The sequence below is a fragment of the Haemorhous mexicanus genome, chromosome 3 (assembly GCF_027477595.1).
Source record: "Haemorhous mexicanus isolate bHaeMex1 chromosome 3, bHaeMex1.pri, whole genome shotgun sequence".
Classification (NCBI taxonomy): Eukaryota; Metazoa; Chordata; class Aves; order Passeriformes; family Fringillidae; genus Haemorhous; species Haemorhous mexicanus.
Window position 1 is genome coordinate 34781158 of NC_082343.1, and position 25467 is coordinate 34806624.

Here is a 25467-nt window from a genome sequence, read left to right on the forward strand (position 1 = left end):
AACAACTACTGCTTTAGAACCTTGCAATCATCAGCTCAAGCTTAAGAAGTAGAGCTAGTGAGGAAACTGTATCTTCATCCAACACAGCACCAAAGATAAAGTCTAGAAAGGATCTGGTTCCAAACTGATGTTTAAAAAACACTTCAACATGATATGGTAGCTTTTGGTTTAACACACCAAGGAAAATTAAACCATAAAAACAAGAAAGAGCTTACTGCTTTCTTTACATCTTAGGTATGCATTCTGTCCCAAGAACAAATATCAGTCCTGGACATCAAACCTACATCTAATTCACAGCAATGCAGTATCAGCACCATCAAGGCATCTGCAATTCTAGAAGTTTATAATTTTTTTACATGTCCTAGTAAGTACTCCTGCAACGACTTTCCTTCCCTTTTCTCTAATTACTCTTTTCTGAAAATAATGATTTCCATTCTGTCTCACGTTGACTTTCATACTTTCAGTTGTGGAAATGCCATGCCTTTATGTAAATTGTAAATTTATCTAAATGTTTGAAATAAAATATATTTGAAATATATACAGCATTATAAAAAAGAAGACACAGGCTGTGTCTTTCAGACATCTATTATGGGCTGTCACAAACTTTCAAAAGCTATTTTTCTCAGGCCCACTATCTTTGCTCTAACAATAAAATTATTGTTTCACTTTTTAAGCAAGAGATAGTCTGTTTTCTGTGGCTTTTTGAAAAGCTAAATGCACTGGACAGACGATCTGTTGTTCAGACAGACAGTGGGGAACTGTTACCTCAGTCCCCCACTGCAAAAATGTAACACACACAATTCAGATCAGTGTAATTTTGCTCTTAGAAAAGATCTACTTGAACCATCTACACCAAGAAAGATCCAATACTGCCTGCCACAGAATTAAAGTTCAACATTGTAACTCCAGTCATTCTTCTATTGTGGCTCCTTTACCTAAAAGGAAACCTGATATCATCTCTGCATCTAAATTATGACTGCTTTTCTTGCGTAAGAATTGCTTTCTTTGACCATCAGATGATCTTTAGAGAAGCAAAGTTTTTTACTCCTATCAGTAAAATTCATCAAACCTATTTGAAAACCATCTTTAGAAAAATGCTTGGTTTACCTTGTTTTGAAATATCTAATGCACAGCAATTTTAGCATCTCATTCTTACTATTATTTTTGTAAAGTAACAGTAAAGTCTACAAATATTTGAAGTGCACAAGTGTGAAGAAGAGTTTAGATTTCTAGAAGAATAGTAAAATTAGCAAAAATAGAATCCCATTAAGAAGAAAACTGGTGGCAAATTATTAGGAAAATAACTTGATTGCAAGTGTTTTGAAGTGCCTGTGAAGCAGCTCTCTAAAAAAAGCCAAGGAAACCATTATTTAACATTTAGAATTAGCCCAGCCAAAGCACTAGAAAAATCTTGCCTAACTAGAAGACTGTACTTACAGAAACCTAGAGTGGTTTAGTTTGGAAGGGAATTTGTGTATCATCTAATCCAGCCCCCTTGCCATGAGCAGGGACACTTTCCATAAGACCAGGTTAATCAAAGTCCCATTCAGCCTGGCTTCCAGAGATATGGTTAAAGTGCAGTTTACATCCTCTTAACTGCTTCCATTAGTTGCTACAACATATTAATAACAGACATTACAGAAGATTTTTCTGTTTTAGAGAAAAAGAGCTGATTTTTTGCAGCAACCACATTAGACACCAAAAGACAAGGTGGGTTTTTTTTCCCATTCACATTGAGAAACAAGATTGAAATGTTGCTGCATAAGAAGATCCGAGGTGAAAAGTGCACTGCAAGATGCATCTTCACCACTTCCTCTGCAGGGCACTCCCAAGCTCAGATTGCTATCATGTGGCAATGCCTAGACTGGAAAGACAACCACTCACTAATGGTGTTTTACATTTAAGAGCATAAAAACATCATGTTCTGGTCTAAGCTTAAGAATTCATTGCCAACATAAATACTTCAGCACACAGATAAAACAGAGAATTAAATAAGCAGAAGTCTGATTTTTTCTTCATCTGATTAGCTATCTGATCACCTCTCTGGTGTGTTGCAAACATTTTTATTACTTAAATATTTAAAGGCTAGTACAAAGATCAAACTAAAAGAAAACCCATGTGTTATCAACATATTTGCGTTCTACAAAACCAGATAATACTCTAAAACTGGATTTCTCATTTTGCCTAGGATTTTGTGGGGGTGGAAAAAAGAAAGAAAGAAAGAGAAAAATCCTTTCTCCTAACTTTGTGGTAAAGTGTTTTCAAAAAATCACATTTAACCTTTGCTAAGAGCCCTGCTTCTGCAAAAACAAATCTTTCCTTAATAACAAATATTTAAAAAAAAAGTCTTTCACACAGTGCATGCACATGTAATATAAGTAAAAGAAATACAGCCACTAGAGATTTGTTCTTACTCCTTAAAGGGATACTAATTATTAATAAGCATGTTTATAAGTAAAAGTTATAACTAAATTTAGAAAGATATTATATAAAAAAACTATCAATTAAAATATAACTTTAAAAAAAAAGAAGCTGTATGATCCTTACTGACTGAATCAGGTGCATTTATAACAACACTGGTTTTTCACAGGACAGTCTGCACCAGAGTGGACAGAATTCAATACTAATCTCAAAAGTCACTAGAAAGATTTAGGCTCTTGTCTTGTCTTCTAAACTTCTTTGAGTGGTATGGGAATTAAACAGGCAGCACTTCACAAAAATGTCCAATCAGCAAAGAGGGGCCTAGTTTAAACAAGAGGTGGTGCCTTTTCATTTCTCACTATGCAGACTAATGCACACCAAGTTCATGGTTCATCCTGCATCTGGCTTCCCAACCCCAAACTTCCACTTGCAATTCCATTCATGCATTCCCATATTTTAATTTTATATATTTCCTAAAAGACCCTATTATCCTCACTTTTTACTGATCTAGCAGTTCTACTATTTTACAATTAATTCCTTTGCTAGTTCAAAGTATTTCCTAAAAAGTCATTTTTCTGCTTGCACATAATTTGCTTGGCTAACAGAGAAGCAGCATGAAGAAGCAGAACAGAAGAGCATGGAAAAAGGCAGTGAGAGAAGAGGAAAGCTCTTTGGTTTTCATTTCACCTTCCCTGCAATTTCATGCAAGACCCTGGGCGACACACTGACTCCTCTTTCTTAGCTTTGTAACCACAAATAGGAATGCATACCTGCCTTCTGTGACTGTTACTATATTTAGTGGAAATTAATCAAGTTCTTGAATGAGCTCATGCATTAATCAGTGTAGTACTGCCTCACATCTGGGAAGCCATACCTGACTTTAAAGGTGGGCTTTTGAGATCTTGCCATCATTGTGTTTCCTCACTCAAACGTTTTGAGGTATCTGTGTCATGCAAGACAAGAAAAATAACCCGGCAGAACATGGTTTGCTGGGATATGTTGGTCTAAAACCAGACTCTGTATCCTCTCATGAGATGATGGAATGGAGATAGGGCTGAAAACAGGCTGTTTTAAGATGGAATATCCATCTGATGCCAAATGGCAGATCTCACTAATCTATCAAAGGTCAGCAGCTACCATGTTACAGCAGTTACCGTGACTTGCAAGGGAGAAAGGCAGTACTTCAAGTGGAAGAACTGAAAAGTCACATCTCTGGTTCACCCTTTCTTTTTCTTTTAGCAAGGAAATAGTATCAATTGTTAGGTGGAAGAGACCTCTTATACCTTAGACAGAGTTGTCCAAGGTTAATAATACTCTTGAGACCTTTGGCTACTTCTCACAGTTAAAAGAAGGGAGAGAGGCACTTTTCAACACCAGTTCTCACTACACAAACAGAGATGCGTCCCTTTGCAACAAGTCTGTTAAAGGGATACAATTAGTAGAATACTTCAGTGAGAAAGCCACAGCAACTATCAATACACTGTGCATTCAGGCTTTATAGAAGTTTTTTCTCCTTTTTCTGTGCCATATGCTCATTGCTTGGCACTCTATTATTTTTTCTGTTGACTCATGTAATAATATTAGTTCCTACTACTTTTGTTCAGGTTATAAAACAAATTAATATAGAGCCATATCTAGTAACAGTAACAAATCCTCAAAAAAGTTTGCTAAATGTTAGTGACATCTTACTCTGCAAAATTTGTACTGCTACAAGGCCCTGTTATAACCAAATGAATTACCTATTTTCTAACAGCACAATGTGGAGCTTCACATGGCCTTATCCACATGCTCTGTTTCTTTATCAGCAGGTAATTCCAAAACAGGAGGAAACTTACTGTGATGTGTAAGTACTCATCACATTGGTATTGCTGATATTTAGCAGTTTTATTAGATTTTTCAGGATTTAAATTCGGGTTTCCTATATAAAAGCATTTGTGAATGAAAAACATACAGAAGTTTGTTAAATAGAGTTTGTTCTTTTGCACAGATATATGCTAAGCCCATTAATGATCTGAACATCTAATGGCCAACATACTACTCCAGTAGATTTTTGTGCATTTCTCCAAAAATAACTACCAGGTTTAAAATCATCAAAACACTTTTGGTAAATACAAGCAGTTCACACTCTGAACACTTTGCAATAAAGAGCAGAGACATTCATTCCCCTCCATGCACAGCTACATGTTTCTAATTTGCTGTCTTTTTTGGTCCAAAACTAGCTTTCTTCCAGCAATTCTGTTATTTCATACTTACACAGCATTTTCTTTTTCAAAGCACAGCACAATCCCTCATTCCGAAAGCATTTCTAAGCAGTTTCCTGTGTCAGATATCCTGTCCTATTCTCTGAGTGCCATTTTCATAACTCCCTAAGGGCAGTTTGTGAATGTAACTAGGACAGAATGCATTTCCAGGAAATGGAAAATACTGACCTCTATTTCTCCACTGTACTGAGAAGATTGTGATATTAGCATGCTATCCCCAAGGCATGCATAATGTGGCACAGAATTTGCCAGCAAGACATACCTGTCAGTTTATAATGAACAAAATCTAGGCTTTGGTGCATGACTATTAAAAAACCATGTAAGTATAAGGCATTCTGCTTTTTTTCTATTAATTGAAATTCTAGATCTCCATTAAGCTAAAATTATATTGGAGCATAGTATTTGTGCTTGTGGCATCATAAAGGCACACGTACACCCATACATTTAATGCTACCATACACCAAACAGAGGGAAAGGAAGGGAAAAAAAGAAAAAACCCTCTTTTTGTCTGAAATTGGATATTTCTGAATATCTATATAAATTCTGAAAACACTGCTCGATAGCATAAGTTTCTGCTACAGCCTGTGTGAGAGTTTGCACCTAAAAGAGAACACAGTTAAAGTGATATACAAGTAGGCATTGCTTCCAGGTATGATTTTCTAAAATCTTCCCACCATTGCTCTAATAGTAAAAGCACAATAATCAACAATAGGAAGGCTAATATAGCCTGTTACCAGCAATTTAAGAGTTACGTCACTGATATGCAGAGTTAGGTGATGGCTTTTAATTGTTTTTGGAGCTGACGACACACAACGCTAAAGAAATAATGGAGAAATTCAGGAAAACATCAACAAAGACTTAACAAGTAAAGTCTTTTAATCTTACACCACTTCTTGTCTCAAGTGTTTGATTCTGTAATTTGAATATGCTAACATTAAGCAATTACATACATCAAACACTGATGTTACTCTATTTAAAGTGTTTTTAAAAACTACAGCTAATAGTGTGAAATCAAGTGGGAAAGAAAATTAATATCCCCTCCAGACAAAGTTTCAAGACTCCATCATGAATGACTGCTACGGCTTTCCTGAAATGCCCACACTGCTATTTATCCATAGTAGCTAATTCAATTATCCTTGAATATTTTCAAGGATCACTATCACAATCTTCTTTGCATCTCAAGTTGCTTCTTATTTACTAACTTCCATTTCATGTGGCTGTTACTCCAAGTCAATTCTTTTAGCATTCACAGGTTATGACAAGCTCTTATGTGTCAATTTTTCCTAAACAGATTTTCCTGTGAAGACACCCCTGTCGAAGTGAGTGTCATTAGTGATTTGCCAGCTAAAGCCAGACAGTCCTTCACCTTTCAGATGCTATTTCAAGATGGGATCTCAGCCACATGAAACATTTTTCTTACCTTTCCATGTTGTCCTGCTCTTTCATAGCAGATTACTGCATCTTCCCACATTTCCAGCTCCTCAAATATTTGCAAGGCAGAGCTGGTGCAACCCAGCTCAAAGAGCAAGTTTGCAAGCTGGCGCTGCAAAGATAAGAAATTCCAGGTAACTGAAAGTAGAAAATAATGCCTACAGTTTAAAAAGATGCTAGAGGCATTTCTGACATCAACAAAAAGCAGACAGAGAGTATGGAATTATTCTTCTGAAACTTCAGGTTGGAGGCTCAAACCATGTATATACCTCAAAATACTCCCACCAACTGAATAAAAATTGTTGTGCTTTGAACAATTTAACAATATAATGCAAAAATAGAAATGGACATGGCAAGAATGAATTGACAGAGATGAATTTCCAGCCCTTAAATGAGGCCCATGTGGCTGGAGAACAGCTGCAGCAGGATGTGGGGCAGGCCGAGTGGGAAACAGAGGCCAAAGAAGGGAATTAAAGCCCCTTCTAGCAATGCTTTGTCACAGTATTGTGCACCTGTGGAGAGACAAAGATGGAGAGAAAGGCTCTGATACAATTCTGTCCAGTAGCAGTGAGAAATCACTGTCCCAAACAGCCACTGCCAAAGGGTGTTGGTTTTTACACAAACCAATATTGGATTTGAGTTTAGGTTCAACTCTCTAGTTGAGTTTTCCTCACAGTTCAGTCAGCCTCTTTGTTATTTCAAATTCAGCTATTATTTCAGCGTACTAATGAAAATAAATGAGTAATGTCTTCAAAACAAACATGGCATGTTTTCATGACTTTGAAAAGTCATCTTTGGTCTTTATTTTTTAAGAGAAGATTAAAATTACAAATAGGTTTTAACCCTTGAAGTAAGGGTAACATGCACTATGTGTGACAGATAGATAAATAGGTTTGAAAAATAAATGGGAGCATTCTGGGTATGGACAGCTCCTTATGCACTACACAGTTAACCTATGCAGTGGACTTGGTGATCCTGAATGGACTCCGTGAAATTCTCTACATATGTTATGAACCTATCTTTATTGGTTTAGGTTCAGTATCTGTTGCAAATCCAAGGAGTTACTAGAGGGGAACAGAGTAGTAGTAAAAAAAAAAAAAAATTAGCATCTGGCTACAATTCTTTGATATAAATATGTAACAAACTCTGAAAACCTCTTAGCTTGATATTAATCACTTAGGAAAAAAGTTTTGTCATTGTCTAAAACTAAATCTCATTAATGTTTAATTAAATTTGCTCAGTTATATTTGGTAAAATTTATATATGCAATGTGTCTTCATTACTATGACTAGAAGATTGAGTCATCTTTCATTATAAATCCCTATTTTAGCATTTCTATCTTTGGCTTAGGGAACTGGTTTGGATTGAAAATGCCACTCTGACAACTGGAAATGAAAACCATATTTGATGGTTATATTGCAAGTGCCTGATGAAAGGTTATGTAGAAAATCTTGAGAATGCTCAGAGAAGATATGATTGGTTAAAACAACATGCAGTGAGATTAGAAATCAAAAAGGAATGAAACACCACAAAATGTAAACCAACATGAATACCTTTGGAGGTATGCAATGTTAACAATTTTCTTGAGTCTGTTAAATACAGAATCACCAGATAAGACTTTAGTGTGTAGATTTCTCTTCTAGAAAATGAAGATGAACAGTGTAGTTATGGGTATAAAAAAATCCTGACAGTACCAGTAAAAGAGGGGATTATCTCAAAAGAAAAGCTTTCTCAGCTTAAGCTCTTCAGCGCACTATTGACTCCCAACCTGGCTGATTTCACCACGATCAACTTCCCAAAGTGAACTTTAAAAGACAAGAAAGATGCAGTAACAGTAGCAAAAATAAACCAGTAATAAAAGGTAACACAGTGGCAAGTTTATTTTAATAGGAGATATGTTTGAAGTTTGCAAGTTCTAGTCTACTTTGTACTGGGGGAAAAAGGAAAGGAAAGAAGAATGGCACTAAAAAGCAATTACTCCTGTGCAGGTCAGAAGAAGACATCTGAAAGCAGAGCACTGTAGAACTTGACTTCTCTCCAGAAACACCTGGTGTATGTTCGGTTATGTCTTTGTTTCTACAGAGTTTCAACTCAAGGTCGCATCACACTCACTTCACTTTGGAGTGATGCAGCAACAAAAGTAACCACCACAGACTCTTAAGTAAAGATTGAAATGGGATTGTTTCACACCTGTATGGCCCAATGTGGAGGCACCTGACAACAGTAGAAAATCTTCATGCGTTCAGTCACCGATGTATTTGTATTTTCAAACTGGTCTGCAAGTGCCTGCAAATGCAAAGTATATCCTGATTTGCTATTTACTCAGATTTAATCAACCTAAACCTCCTATAAATTCAAAGTATTCAGAATTCTAGGCATTTTTGACATACTGGAGAAATTATAATCAATTATAATCAATACCAAGAATAAGAATCAAATCTAAAATCCCAAGTAAACACTTGCAGAGTCAAACTGCATCAACTATTGTAGTGACTCTGCCTAATGCATTTCAGTCCTTAAGCTAGTTTTCCCCTAAGACAGAATTGATGTGCTTTAGGCATGACAGTTCTTATTTAAAAGAGAAAGACAAACATACTAAAGTGGACCATGGTTTTGGAAACAGTTCTAATACAGAATAAACTATTGTGACTTGGCATACAATTCAATTCAGGCTATTTTCTTTCTTTTGGTGGAGCTTTGGATTGTTGAAATATTTTCTTCTGAAGCCCTTTGAAAGAGAATGTTAACTTTCACAGAGAAAAACTGCACCACTAATTTCTTCTCTGAAAATCCACTATGAAGTTACTTAAATCAAAATTCAATAGCAAAAAACCCCACAATATTAAAGGAGGCTATAGCCAGAAAGGTGATTAGAAAATTTAAGGTAAGGGAGAAACTCTCTTCAAATGCCAGTCACCATCAAGTAGCAAATTTAAGGACAGCATATAAATAAGGGGATATTAAATTACTTGGGTTCACATGATTCACCTCTCAAAGTCTCTTTAATAACTCAAAGACTTACACATGGTGCTACACAGGTCAGAATTTTCTCAGCTTTCTGAAAATGAATGCAAAGATTCCCAAGCAAAAGGAAAAAAATTATAGGATCACTTCTTTCTCTCTCTTTCTAAACCCAACTGTTGATATCAATAATGCAACTGACAGCTGCATAAAATCAATTCTGTGATTCAAACTGCTAAGCATCTTGTAACCATTATTGATGTTAATGGGATTTACTAAGTGGCTTCATTCTTTTAATAAGAAAAGACATCACAACATGCAGCAATAATTTAGGCTCTACATTGATGCTTAACCTCCTAATTTTAAATACTAATATTTAACATATTTCATCTTATTCACATTCTTTTTCATGAAATTATCTCCAGAGGCACGTTCCTACAGCTTATCTAGAAACCTATGCCAAGCAAACAGCTGAGATGTATTTGTAGTAAGGAAAATGACACACTAATAAAATTGCATTCCTTTACACAGTTTCAGGCAAACCAAAAGAGTTAGATTAAAATAAAACTTTTAAAGTAATATTATTTAATTTTAGAAGTTATTTGAATACAAGCTATATAATACATTACATCTCTCTGTTTTAGTTCAGCTGAAATGTTCTAATGCAATGCAGAAGCACATCTTTCTATACTCTGTTGCAACAAAAATTAAACCAAAAAATTGTCCAATTCCTTGGGTACCCATTTTATGAGACCAAACAATGTAGTAAAATACAGTTGAAAAATTTAAAACCAGTAATTGCTCTAAGCCTTAGAAAACCAGGAAACTCCTAAATAATTTTTTTGAGGAGTACAGGAAATGAAAGGCAAGAAATATTTTAAGTGAATCAAAATGTTTTTGGGGGGGTTTTAAAACTTTTTTTCTCCCCCTTTTCTCATCTCTATTGTTCCAACAGAAAAACTGAAATACAAAGAAAAACATTTTTTCAGAAGAACGTATTTTATTTTAAAATGTGTGGGTATATCTTTTCTACACTTCTCAAGCAGAAAAGCCAAATGTAAGTGATGTGTTAGAAGAGAATATGATTGTTAACAAGCAGAATTCTCTCCCTTCCCAAAACCAGTACTGAACTCCATTCAGAGTCCTAACAAAACTGAAGATGAAAGTAGAACTTATGAATATTATACATTCCTTAAGAAGAGTAAATAGCAATTTAGAAGTCCTAAAAATCTGTGGTTAATGCACTCTTTAATACATTGAAAAAATTATCTCTGACAGTTCTGCCTACTATTAAAGTATAGAAAATAAGTTACTCAAATTTTGAATTATGTGTTTCTGAATAATGCTTGGAGAAGTAAAATTTGGCTGTATAATTGCAAGAAAATGAGAATCCTACCATTATTGCACAGCTCATATCTAACAGATATGAGATCATAGAACCATAAATCAATAAATTCAACAAGTGTGCACTATCAAGTGAGCAGACTTTTTCATTAATAACCTTCAACATATAAACTGCAATAAAAAAGTATGTAAATACAGAATACTTGCAACACAGTCAGATGTAAGATTTTTGTGACTTAGTTTAACTCGAGACTCAGATTCCTGCCTTGTAAGTCTTTACATAGAAATAGAGCAGAAAGCAATTAAAATTCACAATTCTAAATTATATGAGCTCTTCTACAGGCAACATTTTAAAAGGTTAACAGCTTACTCTCCCACCATGTAACACACCCTTTTCCCAAGGCTTAAACTGTCACAGCAATGAGTTCTAAAGTCAAGAAACACAATACAGAGACAAGTTAATCCAGTCTGGACACAACAAAACCAGATAGTTCTGATGGAATTTTATATCATGAGCAAAGACTAAACTATTGCCACATTAATGCAGGAAAAGACAGCTCTAGAAACTGCAATGCGTTTTCTCCACCTGACACTCCAACGTCTGCTCTGAGATTAAGCAGTACAATAATGGGATAAGCATACCAGGCTAATTTGAAATGATCACAGTAGGGCTTTTATTACTTTACTTATCAGCCTCAGAATAATCTCTTTTCCAGTCAATCTCAGCTGGTAATTATCCACAACTAAGTACATGAAGCTTGTAAAGGACTTCTCCATCTTGGACATCATTTTCCTATGTTCATTGCCATTGTATATTCTTGCTTTACTTGTATGTTCAACGTATGTGTAACACCACTAAAATCTTCAAGATAAAATATCAGCTTTGATCTTTGAGCCTGACCAAATTTTAATCTCTTCATCCACTCCACATGTTTTACCATCCTCATCTTCAGCAGCTGAGTTAGAACTTATTTTTTTTTCTTTTTAGCCAGACCTTATCTCTGTGCTTAACCTGTGGAAATACTATTACACCCCTACAGTTTCTGAGTTGTGATTTTTCCACAACATTATGCTGTTTGATTTCTCAACCTACTTACAGTACAGTTTTTAAATCTGTTATTCATCCAACTGGTCTGAAATCCCTCCCCCAAAGATTTGTTCCTTTAGTTAAAATATAATCTTTAGAATGGTTTTTGCATCTCAGGTAAATAAATGGCAATTTCACATGTTTCTTTCTATTCTTAACCTCTTTATTCCAGAGTAAATAGTTTACTTGCTTTAAAAAATGCCTCTTACATGTAATACTAACTATATGCAAACATTTTTTCCCATCCATTTCAGAAGGATGTCCTGATCCAAGCTTACTTAGGGGAAAAATCCCCCTGCAAACAAAAAAGTCCCAAATTCCTATCTTTTAAAAAGAGTGGGATATTAAATACTTGTCAAAAACTTACTGGAAATGGCATAACACCTTGCTTGTGCAGCAACTACTTAATTCCATCTGGATCTCCCATCTCAAAAACACTGAAGATACAACTACTCCTATCCAAATTTAACACTGCTGGCCCAAATAAAACCTCCATTTTATCCATGCAGTTTCACCTCACTTCTTCCCAAGTTTTCATACCAGTAACACACAGTGTGACTGCACCACTTTTTCCTTACCCTATCTTTTCCAACAAGAGCATTTTCCAGTTTTAGTGTTCCAGACACAATTGTCCCACCCAACTTCCTTCCCCCATGCAACAGCTTGCTTCACAGACCGTGTTAATCATCATAGCTTGTTTATTCTGTTTTCCTGCCTTGTCCTACTGCTAACCAGGCATCCAGCTGTTTTCCACCAACCACACCCTATTTAAAAACGCTAGTCTTTACCATGTTATTACCTGACCATGTGATATGCATTTACCAGTACAGCTATCTCCACCTTTCTTTTATTTCCTCATACCCTTTGATTTATCCTGGTCCCCTTGATATTGCTCTTTATTTATGATTTTATAAACAGAAAGATTAGGTAAGTTTTTTCTAGACTTCTGCTTCTCAGTCTAGAAATCTTGTCAGGCTGCCAGAATCAATCCCTAGTTAATACCTCTGGGACTCCAGTGGTGATGGTCCAGCCATGAAGTCGTCTCTACATGAATGCTCTCACCAGCCATAAACCACTGTGTTAATCCCAGCTGACGTGGTGTCTGTGGCATTATCTTGTCCTGCTTTTACCCTTCTCTAGCACCTCAAAGCTGTCTGCTTCTCACATGTTTTTACCATATTTGACACAGATTTAGCTTGATTCGATGAATGGAAAGTGCCTTTCAGTCTTTTCTAACACGGAACCTCCAGACACACCTTTCATGAAATTCTTGTAATTCTAGGGTTCTTTCTCTTCAATTTCTCCCAAGCCTGAAGACTCCTGAAAATCCTACAAATCACCTTGACCTTTCCATGCTCTGCCTATAAAACCACTTCCATTTTCCTTGCGCTTCTTCCATTTCTGTACATTACCTCTGGATAACTTATAAGCAGCAAGCTGGTGTCACAACTCTCCTGCTTCTGTATTCTAGCTGTTCCCATAGCTACTTACACAATTTATACACCTATAAAAGTATCAAAGTATGGACACCAGCTGTGGGACTGCTTGGTGGGTGTCATGGCTTTGTGTCAGGCACAGAAGTGCCTCAGGGCACCACGACATAGTTGGAATTGTTCAGCTGCTTGGAAGAAAGGTGTCTGGAGACAAAGGAGGGAAAGAGGTAAAAACACATTTGTAGGGAAAACAAACCTACTATCTCACCTGTACTATGGCTCCTAAGAACTTAGCAGGTGTACAGCTCAAACTAAACTGAGCTCACCTATGTTATTTACTCAAAAACAAAGTAGAGGAAAGCTTTGTAAAAATGACAGCAACTACATGTGTAACTCTGGTTGTAGTATTACAGAGTTCTTATTTTATTCATAAGCTTACTTCAAAAATTATGAATGAACAGGAAAATTTATCAGCAAATAGCTCCTTTGATTTCCCACTACACAAGTCGGTCTCACAGACAGTTTCTACTGCTTAGTATTTACAAAACAAAAAGTAGGCATTTTTTTAAGCTTATGGAACATTAAGTTCTTGTGTAAGATGTACAGACTTCTGTAAAACTTTCAGATTCATTGATAAATTAATTCAAATTTTCACACTATTTAAGACTTAATTCTAAATGCTTTAAAATATTTTTGAGGCAGTGATATTAAAATACTTGTTTAATAGGAAAATCTACATTTTCTTGAAGTCAAAACATTAATTGGCTTATTAATTTTCAAGTTGTCTTCAGCCAAGTTACATTTTCTAACAATAAAGTCTGAAAAATGCTGCAGAAGAAAGAACTACAGTCCATGCTAATTTGGGATGTATTATAACAGTAACTGTCGCAACCTTGTTCCACAACAGTGTACCAAATAATACATAAACACAGGAAAGTACTAACTAAACCTTCATTCTTCCTGAAGAACATATACATAATCAGTGTCTAAAATTCAGAAACTGTATGCCTATTAGAAAACAGGTGACAAATAGAGACAATTAAATATGCAGCATTTTTTATATTTCTTTCCTCTTAAATTTGTATTAGGTATTCCAATCTTTTCTAGTACTATAATTATTTTAGTACCTTGTGGATATGTAATTAGATCTTGAGTTATACTCCTTGATAATCTTACTTTATAAAAACATTAAACCCCACATTTACATTTCAAACAACACACTTACTTCAACAGCTCTGTCAACCCAAGAGCACCTGAAACCAAGACCACCAGGACAAACTGAGATATATGCAGACTTCTAAAATCCAATGGTCAAACATAAACTACCAGTGAAGCAATGCCAGAAATGACAAAACCATTACACATTTTCATATAACAATGCAGTAAAGTTTTGCTTAATGGGAGATATTAATTTCTGGCCTGGTCTAAACTTCATGACAGAGATTATGACAAACTAGTGATTATTTGACTGATTGCCAATTTCATCCCCAGAGGAATAGATTCAAAACCAGTTCATTGGATCATATTACATTCAATCATTATTCAAAACAGCATTTTGACAGTTCAGACAGAACTTTGTTGCTTGGAAACTAAAATGACTTTAAGGAAATAACAAGCTATCCTTTTAAAAGCTCACAAAGCTCACAATTATATATTTCTGTTAAACAATGAAACCATCTCTGAATAGTTAAGAACTAAGGCGTCAAAACACACAGAAAAAAACATTAAGCAAGGATGCATTTCAACATCAAGAAGAATCCTCCCACTCATTTATCTAATTTTCAAAGTGGAATTATGACAGTAAATACTTGAGGAAAATTTATTACAATGATCACTATTATAAATTGTAATTTGTAATTCATAGAAGCTTAAACAGACCATTTCTTACACTGTGCAAAGATGCCAAGCTGAAGACCACTACTTACTGAGATTTTACATTATTCACATTCTCAGGAGGATAAAAACATTCTGTGAGAACTCTGCAAAAGTTAAATGCTTAAAAGCACAAAAATATTGCCTCTTTTTTACACCTCATTAAAATACAAGTCTTAGTTTCATTAAAATCTTGTAGCCTTGAAGACTCGTGGTTTTGCTCATTTTGCAAATTCATCCTCTCATTTTTTCAATCAAAATATTGTTTGTTAGGATTGACCTCAATTGTATTTATTTAAACCAACTAGGACTGTCTATCACACTGCTCCCCATGAACTAAAAACTGGTTTAAAATTTATGAAAACTATCTTTACCATGTTGTATAGCACTGACTGCCTACTTGGTATTGCAAATAAAAGTCTACAAGGTGTCTGGAACACAGAAACTGATAAGATTTCAGGATGCTTCACAGAGAAAAACTACTAACAAGATAATGCAACTTGAAACAAAACTAACTGAAACATTCAAGTAGAAGACTTTAGGATGCACATTTTCAAACCTAAGTCTGTTTGCATTGAAAGCAGTGTTTTACCTACTTTGTTCAATGCTTGGGTAAAAACTTTTTGATAGTATGTAGTCACTACACTGACAGAAAACACAATGTTCACTGACCCAGGTTACTCCTGGGTCCACGAATGGAAAATGGTCCCAGTTTCTAGCAGCTTTACACACAGGAGGAAAAAACGCTGATTTCCTTAAACTGAAATGAAAACAAAAATTTTCTATGCATATTCTCTCAAATTAGAGTAATCCCTTTTCAAACAGCAGATTAATCCCCAACTAATACTTTGCTTATTTTTCCCTCCCACCATAGACTCAATGGAGAAATCTCTCTGAGCTCTAAAAACAGGAGGTCTGCTGGTAGTGGATTCAGCACTATCCACCCCATAGCAATGTTCTAGTAGCTGACTTTGATGAATCCTTCAGTTAAGATGCTCCAGGGCTATAAGTAGCAATAGTACTGAGTACACATAAGGAACATGGATTCTTCTCTGCCATCTCCTTTTTTCTTGTCCCCGCTAAACAGCTAAAGAAACTTCTTGCACCAACAATTCCTCACCAAATACTTGAAAGCTTAAAGTTTCTAGGTTGAGAGGACTCCTAATAGAGGCTTTTTCAGGACAGCTTTCTCTGTGGCATCTGCACACAGGTTTGGTTTCACTGTCAGCACTCGACTTGAACCTGAAAATAATGCAGTATTCTCTCCAAAACAGATTATAACTAGATAATTTCCTAACATGGTTCAAGTTTGGTGCACTTAAAGTTGTTATTCCCTTTAAAAGCATAAGCAAATAAACATTTTTTTTTTTAAACAAAGGTTGTGTCAATTTTGTGGCAAAGGAGGATCTTGCCTTTAATAAAGATCTGACTGTTCTTGCACCAGACACCTCTGTTTTGGTGCAATCTTTCCTCCCCGGCCCCATCAGGCATTACAATAAATTATTATAGAGGGGAAGTTACATCAAACATTTGTGTTTTGTAATATATAACAGACATATTCTTTGAGAGATCCAGTTCTTCCTCAGAAAAGCCAAGAAAGGAAGAGGATAGTCAATCTAAACCCTTTAATAATTTTTCTATACATTATATAATTGTTAGTTTGGGTATAGTCCTAAGCTTTCATAACTATGACCCACTTGATCTATCCTGTATTCCAATTGGAACACCCTGTTTACAAAGACTAATCTATCAGAAATATCCTGTATTTTTTTCTGTTGCTGGTAGACTTGGGTAAACCTACCATGTAGAACACATTTGCATTTTGCTGATAGGAACTTATGCCATAATGTATATATACACAAGCAATTAAAAAAAAGTAAAAGTACCTGTAAACAGCAAAAAAAAAAAAAAAGCCTCACTCAAGCTTTAATATAAAGCATAAGTAAACATAATAGGAATAAATATTCAAAAGAAACCTTTATGCATGGCAAAAAAAATTTCAGAATTAGATGGCCATTTCTGAAACAACAAACACTTTAAATAAAAAAAAGAATTCCAGAGGAAAAGTACTTAAGACTTGTCACTAATTGCAAGCATGCAAACATTTACAGCTTCCTACCTAGGGCAGAGACTGGATGGTATTTTGTTATACAAAAGAAATATCAAAGAAAAAAACACAGTACAAACCAAAATGCCATGTATTGATGTTACTGTTTTGGAGCAAGCATATTTGGTTTTGGTGCAGTCACACAAATCATAATTCTGTCATGTTACTAAGATACCTGGGAAAGTCATGTCTAGTCTTATCTGGATACCCATAACCTGAAATCACAGAAATTCTGCTACTTTAATTGCCAGAAGCTCTTTTTTCAGTAATAGAAATAGTCAATTTTTCATGGGGGTTTTTCAACCACAAAGTGCTCTTTTACTGTCACCTGCTTTTCAACTATTTTCATTCATTTGAAAACTTCAAGAACATCTTCACTCATTTGGTGAAGGGGACAGGAGTTTAAAGGGAAGAGACAGATAAGTTCAGTCTCTTTTTTCCTGAATCCAGCCAGAATGTCTCAGATAACATCTTGGGACACCCATTGTTTTCCCTCCTTACAAGAAGAAATTTTTCCTAAGAATAGCTGCCCTATACAATGAAACCTTGACCGATACCCAGTAATTTCTGTTGAAAAATTACTTGGCAGGAAAAAAACATTCTTCCAGTAGCTGAGCCTGACCCAGAAACCATACAGCGTATGATGGTAAGTACATTAGAAATATGACACACAGGCAAAGTGTTTAAACTTTAGCTATCCCAAAAGAAAGCAAGTCACATGTAAAGAAATCTGGTTTCAATATATGTATTTTCTTGAAAGACATCCAATCCAGCTCTTCACATGTTCCTGGAAAGCTCTCCATACATCAGGGAAAAACAAACAAACCCCCATCACTCTCTGTTAGTCACTGATCTACTCACCAAAGACGAAAAATAAACATCTTCAGTAACAACAGGTTTGAAATCAGTTCAATTTCCAGTGAAAATAAAAACATTCTAAATGCATTAAATGTTCCATGCCTGATTGTATGACATATTCAAATAGAAGTGTATCAAGCTCCCCTGAAAACTCAGCTCTTTATTAAAGAAGGAGGAATCCACAAAACCACAGTTCTTCCACAATTATATAGCCGGTTTGGCACAACCAATCAAAAAATCCAGACCAAATGCAAAATTTTCAGTCAGCTGGAAGTTTTATGGTCTCTGCTGGTCACTCACACAAAACTGGTTAATGGACAGAGACAAGACATCAGAGAATCTTCTGCTACTTCACTGGACTCACGATACTAAAAATCTTGCCCAACAAAACCATGGACTATAGACACTAAGGGACAGCCAGGGTAACATGTACATCCTTTACTCTGTTAACAGTCTTCAATTGCTTGGGGACCATCAGCTGCAAGTCCTAATGGTACCACTCTTGCACTGATGTGCAATTTTCTTGCACATCTGTAGGAAGGGGTAGCATGCTGCTGCCCAAGGAACAGATGCACTTTGCTTTCAGCTAACCCTGTTTTACTTGAGATACTCTAAGTATACTAAGATACTCTTGCTGAGCTAGAGGGAGAGTACTGAAGGACAGATGAACTCTTTCACCAGCAGCTGCCACCACCTACTTCCTGCTACCATTTTTTTCCAGGGGAGAGAAGAACATGAGCCCAGGAGTCTGCTGGGCTTCTGGTCATTCATTCATTCAACCTTCAGTCTGCATCCTTAATGGAGAGCCAGAGCAAAGAAGGCTCTGGCTCTCCATTAAGGGAGATTTCACACCAGAGAAAAGGCAAAGTGGAGCTTGGGAGCTCCTGAAATAGTTAAAGATGGCACTATAATTTGGCATTTTTGACCTTGTAAGTATCTGAATCTGCAACATTATTAATGACCTTGGCTCGTGTGCATTTCACACATGGGAAAACAGAAAGAAAAGAGAAGTGCTCTGTGGTAGAATCATTTACTACCTGTTTCTATTTCTAGGCAACTTCAATGTTTTCCCAGATCTGTATCTGGAAAAATGGGCAGGTATAGCACAGCAATGTGCATAACAGCTACAAACAAAAATATTTATGCCATTTAAAAATCTAGTTCTGGCATGGAAGGTCATATTGCTTACAAAAACATTTCCAGTCTTATCACAAAACCACAGTATCATCATTTACAATATTCAGTCAGAAAGCAATACTATAAAAAACTGGCTAACTGAAAAGTAAATGGAAAGTATTGCAAAGAACCATTATCATATCATACTCTGGGTACTAGACTGGGCCCTCCAGGGAAGTGGTCTCAGCACCAAGCCTGGCGGAGCTGAAGAAGCTCTTGGACAATGCTCTCAGGCACATGGTGTGATTCTTGGGGATGGTCCTGTGCATGGCCAGAAGTGGGACTTGATGATTCTTGTGGGTCCCTTCCAACTCAGCATATTCCATGATTCTGTGATTATAAAACTCTCCATACACTAGTCCTAGTGATTATTTGAATCATTAAATCAGTTTGGAAAGTTCAGAATCCAAATATAGTCCTCAATTCATAACTAAAGCCGTAAGAGGAACTAAATGAGTTGAATTAGGCCAGAAAAATCAGTTCTCTGGTTAGAAGCTACACCAAGCACACACTATTGCAAAGTTTGTCTCTCCAGTCAATTGATTCTTTACATAGTAGATTCTCCAAATTTTCTATCTCCAAACATATAGAAACCTCAGCAGTCACCATATTAAGTAGGGTTTTTTAATAACCCAACCCTCCTTTCCAACTTACCGGAAAGTGAAGCCCTCAGCATGATGGAAATTCTTTCAATGGAAACATCTTTTAGAAAAAGCAGTGCTCACTCTCCACTACTCCATCACAGTCACAAACTAATTTAAATGCATCAACATTTTCATTTCACATGAAACTAGTTCTTATTTTTTAAATGGTACAATCATTTAATCTGAAAATCTAAGAAAAATAACATTTCCCATTGTTAATTACACAATAGTTCATTCTTTTCCTCAAGCATTATTTTCCATCCCTATTTCTGTACTTATCTCACAGGGATTTGTCACAAGCGTAATGGCCTTTTTTACAAATCCCTTCTTCCCACTTTCTGTGAATTCATATTCTCAAGGTCAAAGATTACAAATCTCTACAGCTTATACTTCAAAGTTTTGCTTCAGAAAACTGATCTGCTGAAATCTTACTCTTAATAGTGTACAAGAAACAAATTTTCCAAAGAATTCTCCTTGATTATCCTTGGTGTTGACCTCCATAATAAAAGTAAAATATTTCCAATGTACTGTGCTGAAACTCTACACCTATTTGGTTCTACACACACTTTCTTGCCCCTAAACACCTGAGAGTAATTCTTTTCAGTTTTTATCAGATTTCCCACTGAAAATCTCCTTTGTCAATAAATGCATTGGCCTCCCTTAAAATCACAGCTTGTATGCTGACCTGAGGAAGTAAAATATTTATTTTGTATCAGGAGAAAAGAAAAGCCCTACTGACACACCATTCAGTCTTTTTTTTCTAAACAAATACATATGGGCAAGACCAAGAACTAGTAGTTATTGGGACTTAGTAAGTTGTCTTTGACTTATTACCTATTCCAACTTTTGCAAATATTAGAGAACCAGTATTTCCATATTCATTCACTATTGATACTTTTAGAACTAAACACAGTCTTCTCTCTCATTCTTTGCAAAGGGCAAAGCAGCACTAAGGTACCTTCTAATGAAAGAATTTTTCAGAACAATGCTGGATCACTTTCAAAATATTAAAGGACACATAGACACAAGCACTTCTGTCAATAGCATTTACCTCATTGTTATCATGTTATTTCCCAGCAATTGTTTTTGTACTTCTTCATTTCATTAAAGAAGAAGGCACTATCTACTATATGCATGACTCTGAATTAAAGACTGAATTCATTCTCTGTCTTTCAGTACTGTTCACCATGGTCCTGGAACTTCTGGAACTACAATAACCAATGCATTTAGTGCCTTTTCACTACACTGAAAAACTCATGCATTTGGCAGGCTTTGCACAGCAAGATTTCGCACAGAAAGCAGAGAGGACTAAGAGAACAGCTTTAATTTATTTACCTGATCTTCTTCCCTGTAATAAGCTGATTACCATTACTGAATTGTAACTCCAAAACTATCATAATAAGGGCATTTTATATCTTTGCTGCATATATTTTTATTGTTCTGGAAAATGATTAAAAACTGAAAAGAATACAAAATTATTATGTCTTAATTTGATTTTTAAAAGCCATTTAATGCAATAGCTTCCATATTTTTAATAGACTACTACCCTAATCAAACAAAATAAGCATACAGATTTGTATCATTGAAGGTGAAGAATGACTGAGCCAGAGAGAACTATCACAAATTTACACATTTTGAATTAATAAATGTCAATACTATTATGGTCAGCAAATAATTTTGCTGTGGTTTTGTTTGTTTCATTTATCATGGTTGTGCTGGTTTTTTGTGTTTTTTTTTTGTTTTGGTTTTTTTTTGTTTGTTTGTTTTTTTTAATTTGCATCTTCTCTTCTCTTCCTTTAAAAGGTGAATTTTCATCAGCAGTGAGAATCAGACTGTCTTTCAATGATGGAAACATGTTTAGACAACCCTATCTTTAGTAGAAAATTCCTGTTTGGTTTTTTTTAATTTAAATGCTGGAGTATGATTAATAGCATTTTTCATGTCCTAAAATAGGAAGTTAACTTGCCCCTGTTTTAGGACTTTTTTATCTCTTAAATAGAAATGGAAGTGTGGTTAGCAAATAAAGCAAATGTACATTATGATCCAAATTAAACAAAATTACATGCCTTGTAATGAAAAGACAACTATCAAAATGAGTTTTGCATTTAAAATTTTCTCTTTTCTTATAAATATCTTAGAAGTGCACAGGTTCTGATTGTGCAGTAAAATTAATATATATTAGGGTTTCAGTCCTAAATGTATAGGACAAACACAAAAAACATATCTTTTTGCCCTATCAGCTCCCAAGGAGTTTCTCAATTCTGAACAAATTAGGTCTTAAGCTATGAAAGAAAACACACCTTTGCACCTGCCTGGCAGCTTCTGAAGGCTGGTTTGCCCTTTCCACACACTCTCAATTCCAGATACTTGATCAGCGATTTTTATCAGATCATACATACTATTGTCCTTTAACCTCAGCATCACAACATGTCCTGCTGGTATACTGGTTGAGATTACTGATTATAAGTGTAATTTAAAACATTTAGTAATGAAATATATAAATATTAATTGAAAGATCAGTGTTTCTTATCCTAGTTAAAACCATATTATCACTTGGACTTTAAACTTTGTTGTTCTACAGGTAGTGCCTGTATCACCAAGATAGAGATATTGAATGTATAAATATATTCATATATATTAAGCATTCAACATTTAACAATTCCACTAAATTACCAATTTCAAATAATTATTCTCCACTTCTTAGTCTATAAGAAAAAAATAATTTATCACTTCTTGCTAATCTTCTTTCCAAAAGTGAGCATTTAGAAAAAATACACTTGTTTAACTGTCTATCTCTAGTAGACCTTTTATCTAGGAGGTCTTTCAGTCTAATTCTTTAGTATACCAATTAAAACTGTTTTTCTGTTTTATATGGTGGAAGACTGGAAAGCTACTGCCTATACAACATTTCCCAATCATTTTTCTTTATGATATTCTGGTAACTCATTCTTTCCCACCCATTATTACCTTGTCTCCAGGCAAACAAATTCATTCTTCACTTTAACTTGTCCCTTAAGTATCCCCTTAATGTTTGAGCAATCTCAACATCTGAAGTTATTCATATCACAATTACTTAGAACTTAAAAATTATTGAGGAAGAGACTACCTCTTGAACATAATGTATCCATTTCATCTATACAGTCACTTTAATGGCAGGAAAAAGAGAAGGCAAAAAATTTGTAAGGCATCTACACAGAAGAACTTCAGACACTGGACAACCGATAGTACTTAGTTTTTGCCTAACTCAAGGTGAACTTCCAAGATGCAAAATGATGTTGATAGTTTTAAGGAAGCATGGTGGGGTAGGAGTCAATTAGCATGCTGGAACCGTGCATATCAGTATTTTTTCTAAAGTGAGTCACATAGCAGATACTTAATGTGCATGTTTTGGTTCATTATATCAGGTCTTGTCAATGTGCATTTCACTTTGAAAACAATACTAGCCAACTAAGAAACAACATTCACTTCAGTTGTTCACAGACATTTTACTAAAAAAAGCTTCAATTTCTTTATAATAGGGCTCTTGCAGTGGGTGGGGAAGAAAAGCACATGAGAGGAAATGAGTCAAACAATCCCAAATAAAATACAAAGCATTTTGATATCAAAATTAGCACAAAAGAGGTCAAGGTCATGAGTAGAAGATAACTGGATTCATGACCATCTGACGTAAGATTTCCTTTGTGTTTGAAACACAGAGCCAAGCAGCGTACCAGGCAATTTGGAGCATCCCAACGCAACTGCCCTTTGGAATGTTTTGCTGTAGTCAAACACTACCACCTAAAGAAGCGTGGCAGAACATGAGGTCTCCAACAGCACAGCAGCGCTACTGACTTTCAAAATGGTGAGCTTACTGTTATTTCTGTAGAAATATTGAACACAAAGTTACTGAGTGCCAGTGCTTAGGATATGGTTTCAGTGTTAAAACCTGTTCATGACTTAAGCCTCCACGTCCAGCACAAAATGTTCAGGAAAGTACTGCGTACTTTTCTACAGAAAAGCAGGTGTATTATATCTTTTTTATGCCATTTACACTTATTTTTTATGTTACTTACATGAAATATAATTTTATCGTTATTGCATTATTCTTATCAAGCAAGTGTACCCTCTTGAATGTTTTTGTTTCCAAAGAAAAAGCTGTTCCACCTGTCAACTGTGTTACTTTTATGTTTATCAAAGATGTAAGCAGAATTTCCTCTGAAGTCTATAGAAGAAGGTAGATTTAAAAGTTTACTTGATGAAGGGTGGATTTAAAACCAGACTACTTGTTGTGCTGCCACTGGAGAACAGCAGGTATAAAACACTTTGCACAGGGTGCAAAACCCACAGAGGAACTGCATATGGTTCAAAATAGTATGCCTGTACTAAGTTCCAAGCAGTTGTAGTTACACTGCTTTTATAGCTCCCAAATCAGTTTGATTTGGGGGAATACACAACAGCAGTCAGTGCTGAAAAACAGATCCAAAGACCTCTTGCATCAGCTCTGCCTTCTGTTTTTCACTAAAGGGGGAAGGACAAGAATGAAGAAAGAAAAGAACAACTATCACCATCAAATTCAAGTTATATTACAATATAGGAGAAGCTGACAACTGCCTTGAGATAAGGCAGTGTCTGGTTTGTAGTACCTGGCCTGTGTGCTGGACAGTGTGACTGTCAAGCAGCACAGGGCTATTTCAAAATAGGATTTATTAGCTCACCTTGAGGTACCTATCTCCAGATCTGTAATGACACTTATGACATAAAACTGAAAAGATTCATCTATTCAAATGTAGCAACAGCTGTAAAGTCTTCATCTATTCAATTTAGCAATAGACAGGAATAGTGTCTCCTCTGTGCCATCTGGTCTGTGGAACTAATTATTTTAATTGTTTAATTTGTTGAAGTGGAGCTTATAATGTTTATGCCTTCCAGAGCAAAGCTTAGGCAGAACGATGTGAATGTTGTGTCCTGGTACTCATATTTCTCTTTGCAACTTCCTGTCATCACTTTATAAAAGAAATGCAGTATTACTGTTCAATATGGCTTAAGGATTCTGCTATCACCACCTTTCAAAATGTCACAACACTGAGTGAAGAGAATCTATGGGGAGAAAAGTCTTCAGAACTAAGGCTTAATGGGAAACATTTGGAAAAAAAACTGGAGGCTTCACATTTTTGGCTTATTTTAGAAAGTGCATTGACACTGGAAGTGGAACGGTTCAGGTGTTGAACATAATTGTCAAGAATAGTTGAGAAAATATGAAGAAACTTTCGCACAGAAAGAATGGTTTCATTCTTTTCCCCCATACCAGCTAATAGCACTGACCCAAACTGGCAAAACCAAGAGTGCAGTAGAAAACTTCTAGGCAGAAATCATAAGCTAGAAAATGAAATTACTCAATATTCTCTTTTTTGATAGTGGTACAAAACCACTTCAGTTATTTCCGAATAACTCTTGGCAGACTGGATCTCTGATCCCCCCTCCTCCCTGTCCCTTCCAACCCATAATTACATAGAAGAAAACCAGAAGGAGTCAAGCACCACCACATTAATTATTCTGAAGTGTGCTAATGAGTTTGGTGTATCCCCAGACTCACTAGTGTCATGTAACATCTTCTGTCAAATATGTCATCTGCTTAAGCAAAATGAAATACGTTCTGGAAATGTGTGCCTTGAGACTGAAATCATAACCATCACCAAGAGGTCACTCTCCTTTGAGATTGCTTTCTGAGGTAATAAGGTTTATTTCTAGTGTTCTGGAGACCTTGTGATCTTGTACAGAATTCAGTAAGGATTGGTTTTATAAGACACCTGGCTTTTCTCATCTTCTAAAACACTTTTTTGGAACATGTGTTCTAATAATAAATACAATTCATAAGAGTTAAGAACTATTGGGG

General features: G+C 35.6%; 1 protein-coding gene across 3 annotated transcripts in view; it reads right to left on the reverse strand.

The window, feature by feature from the left end:
• Positions 1 to 25467, reverse strand: part of TTC27 (tetratricopeptide repeat domain 27) — a 112820-nt gene that overhangs the window by 23810 nt on the left and 63543 nt on the right. Inside the window, exons 11-12 of one of the 3 annotated variants that reach the window (XM_059841329.1) lie at positions 8304 to 8399; positions 6103 to 6225 (exon numbers count right to left, since the gene is read on the reverse strand). The exons of 1 other annotated variant lie outside the window; for it this stretch is intronic. In XM_059841329.1, the coding sequence (XP_059697312.1) occupies positions 6103 to 6225; positions 8304 to 8399 (219 nt within the window). The remainder of the gene's footprint in view (positions 1 to 6102; positions 6226 to 8303; positions 8400 to 25467) is intronic. One more of the 3 variants, XM_059841330.1, reaches the window with a different exon arrangement.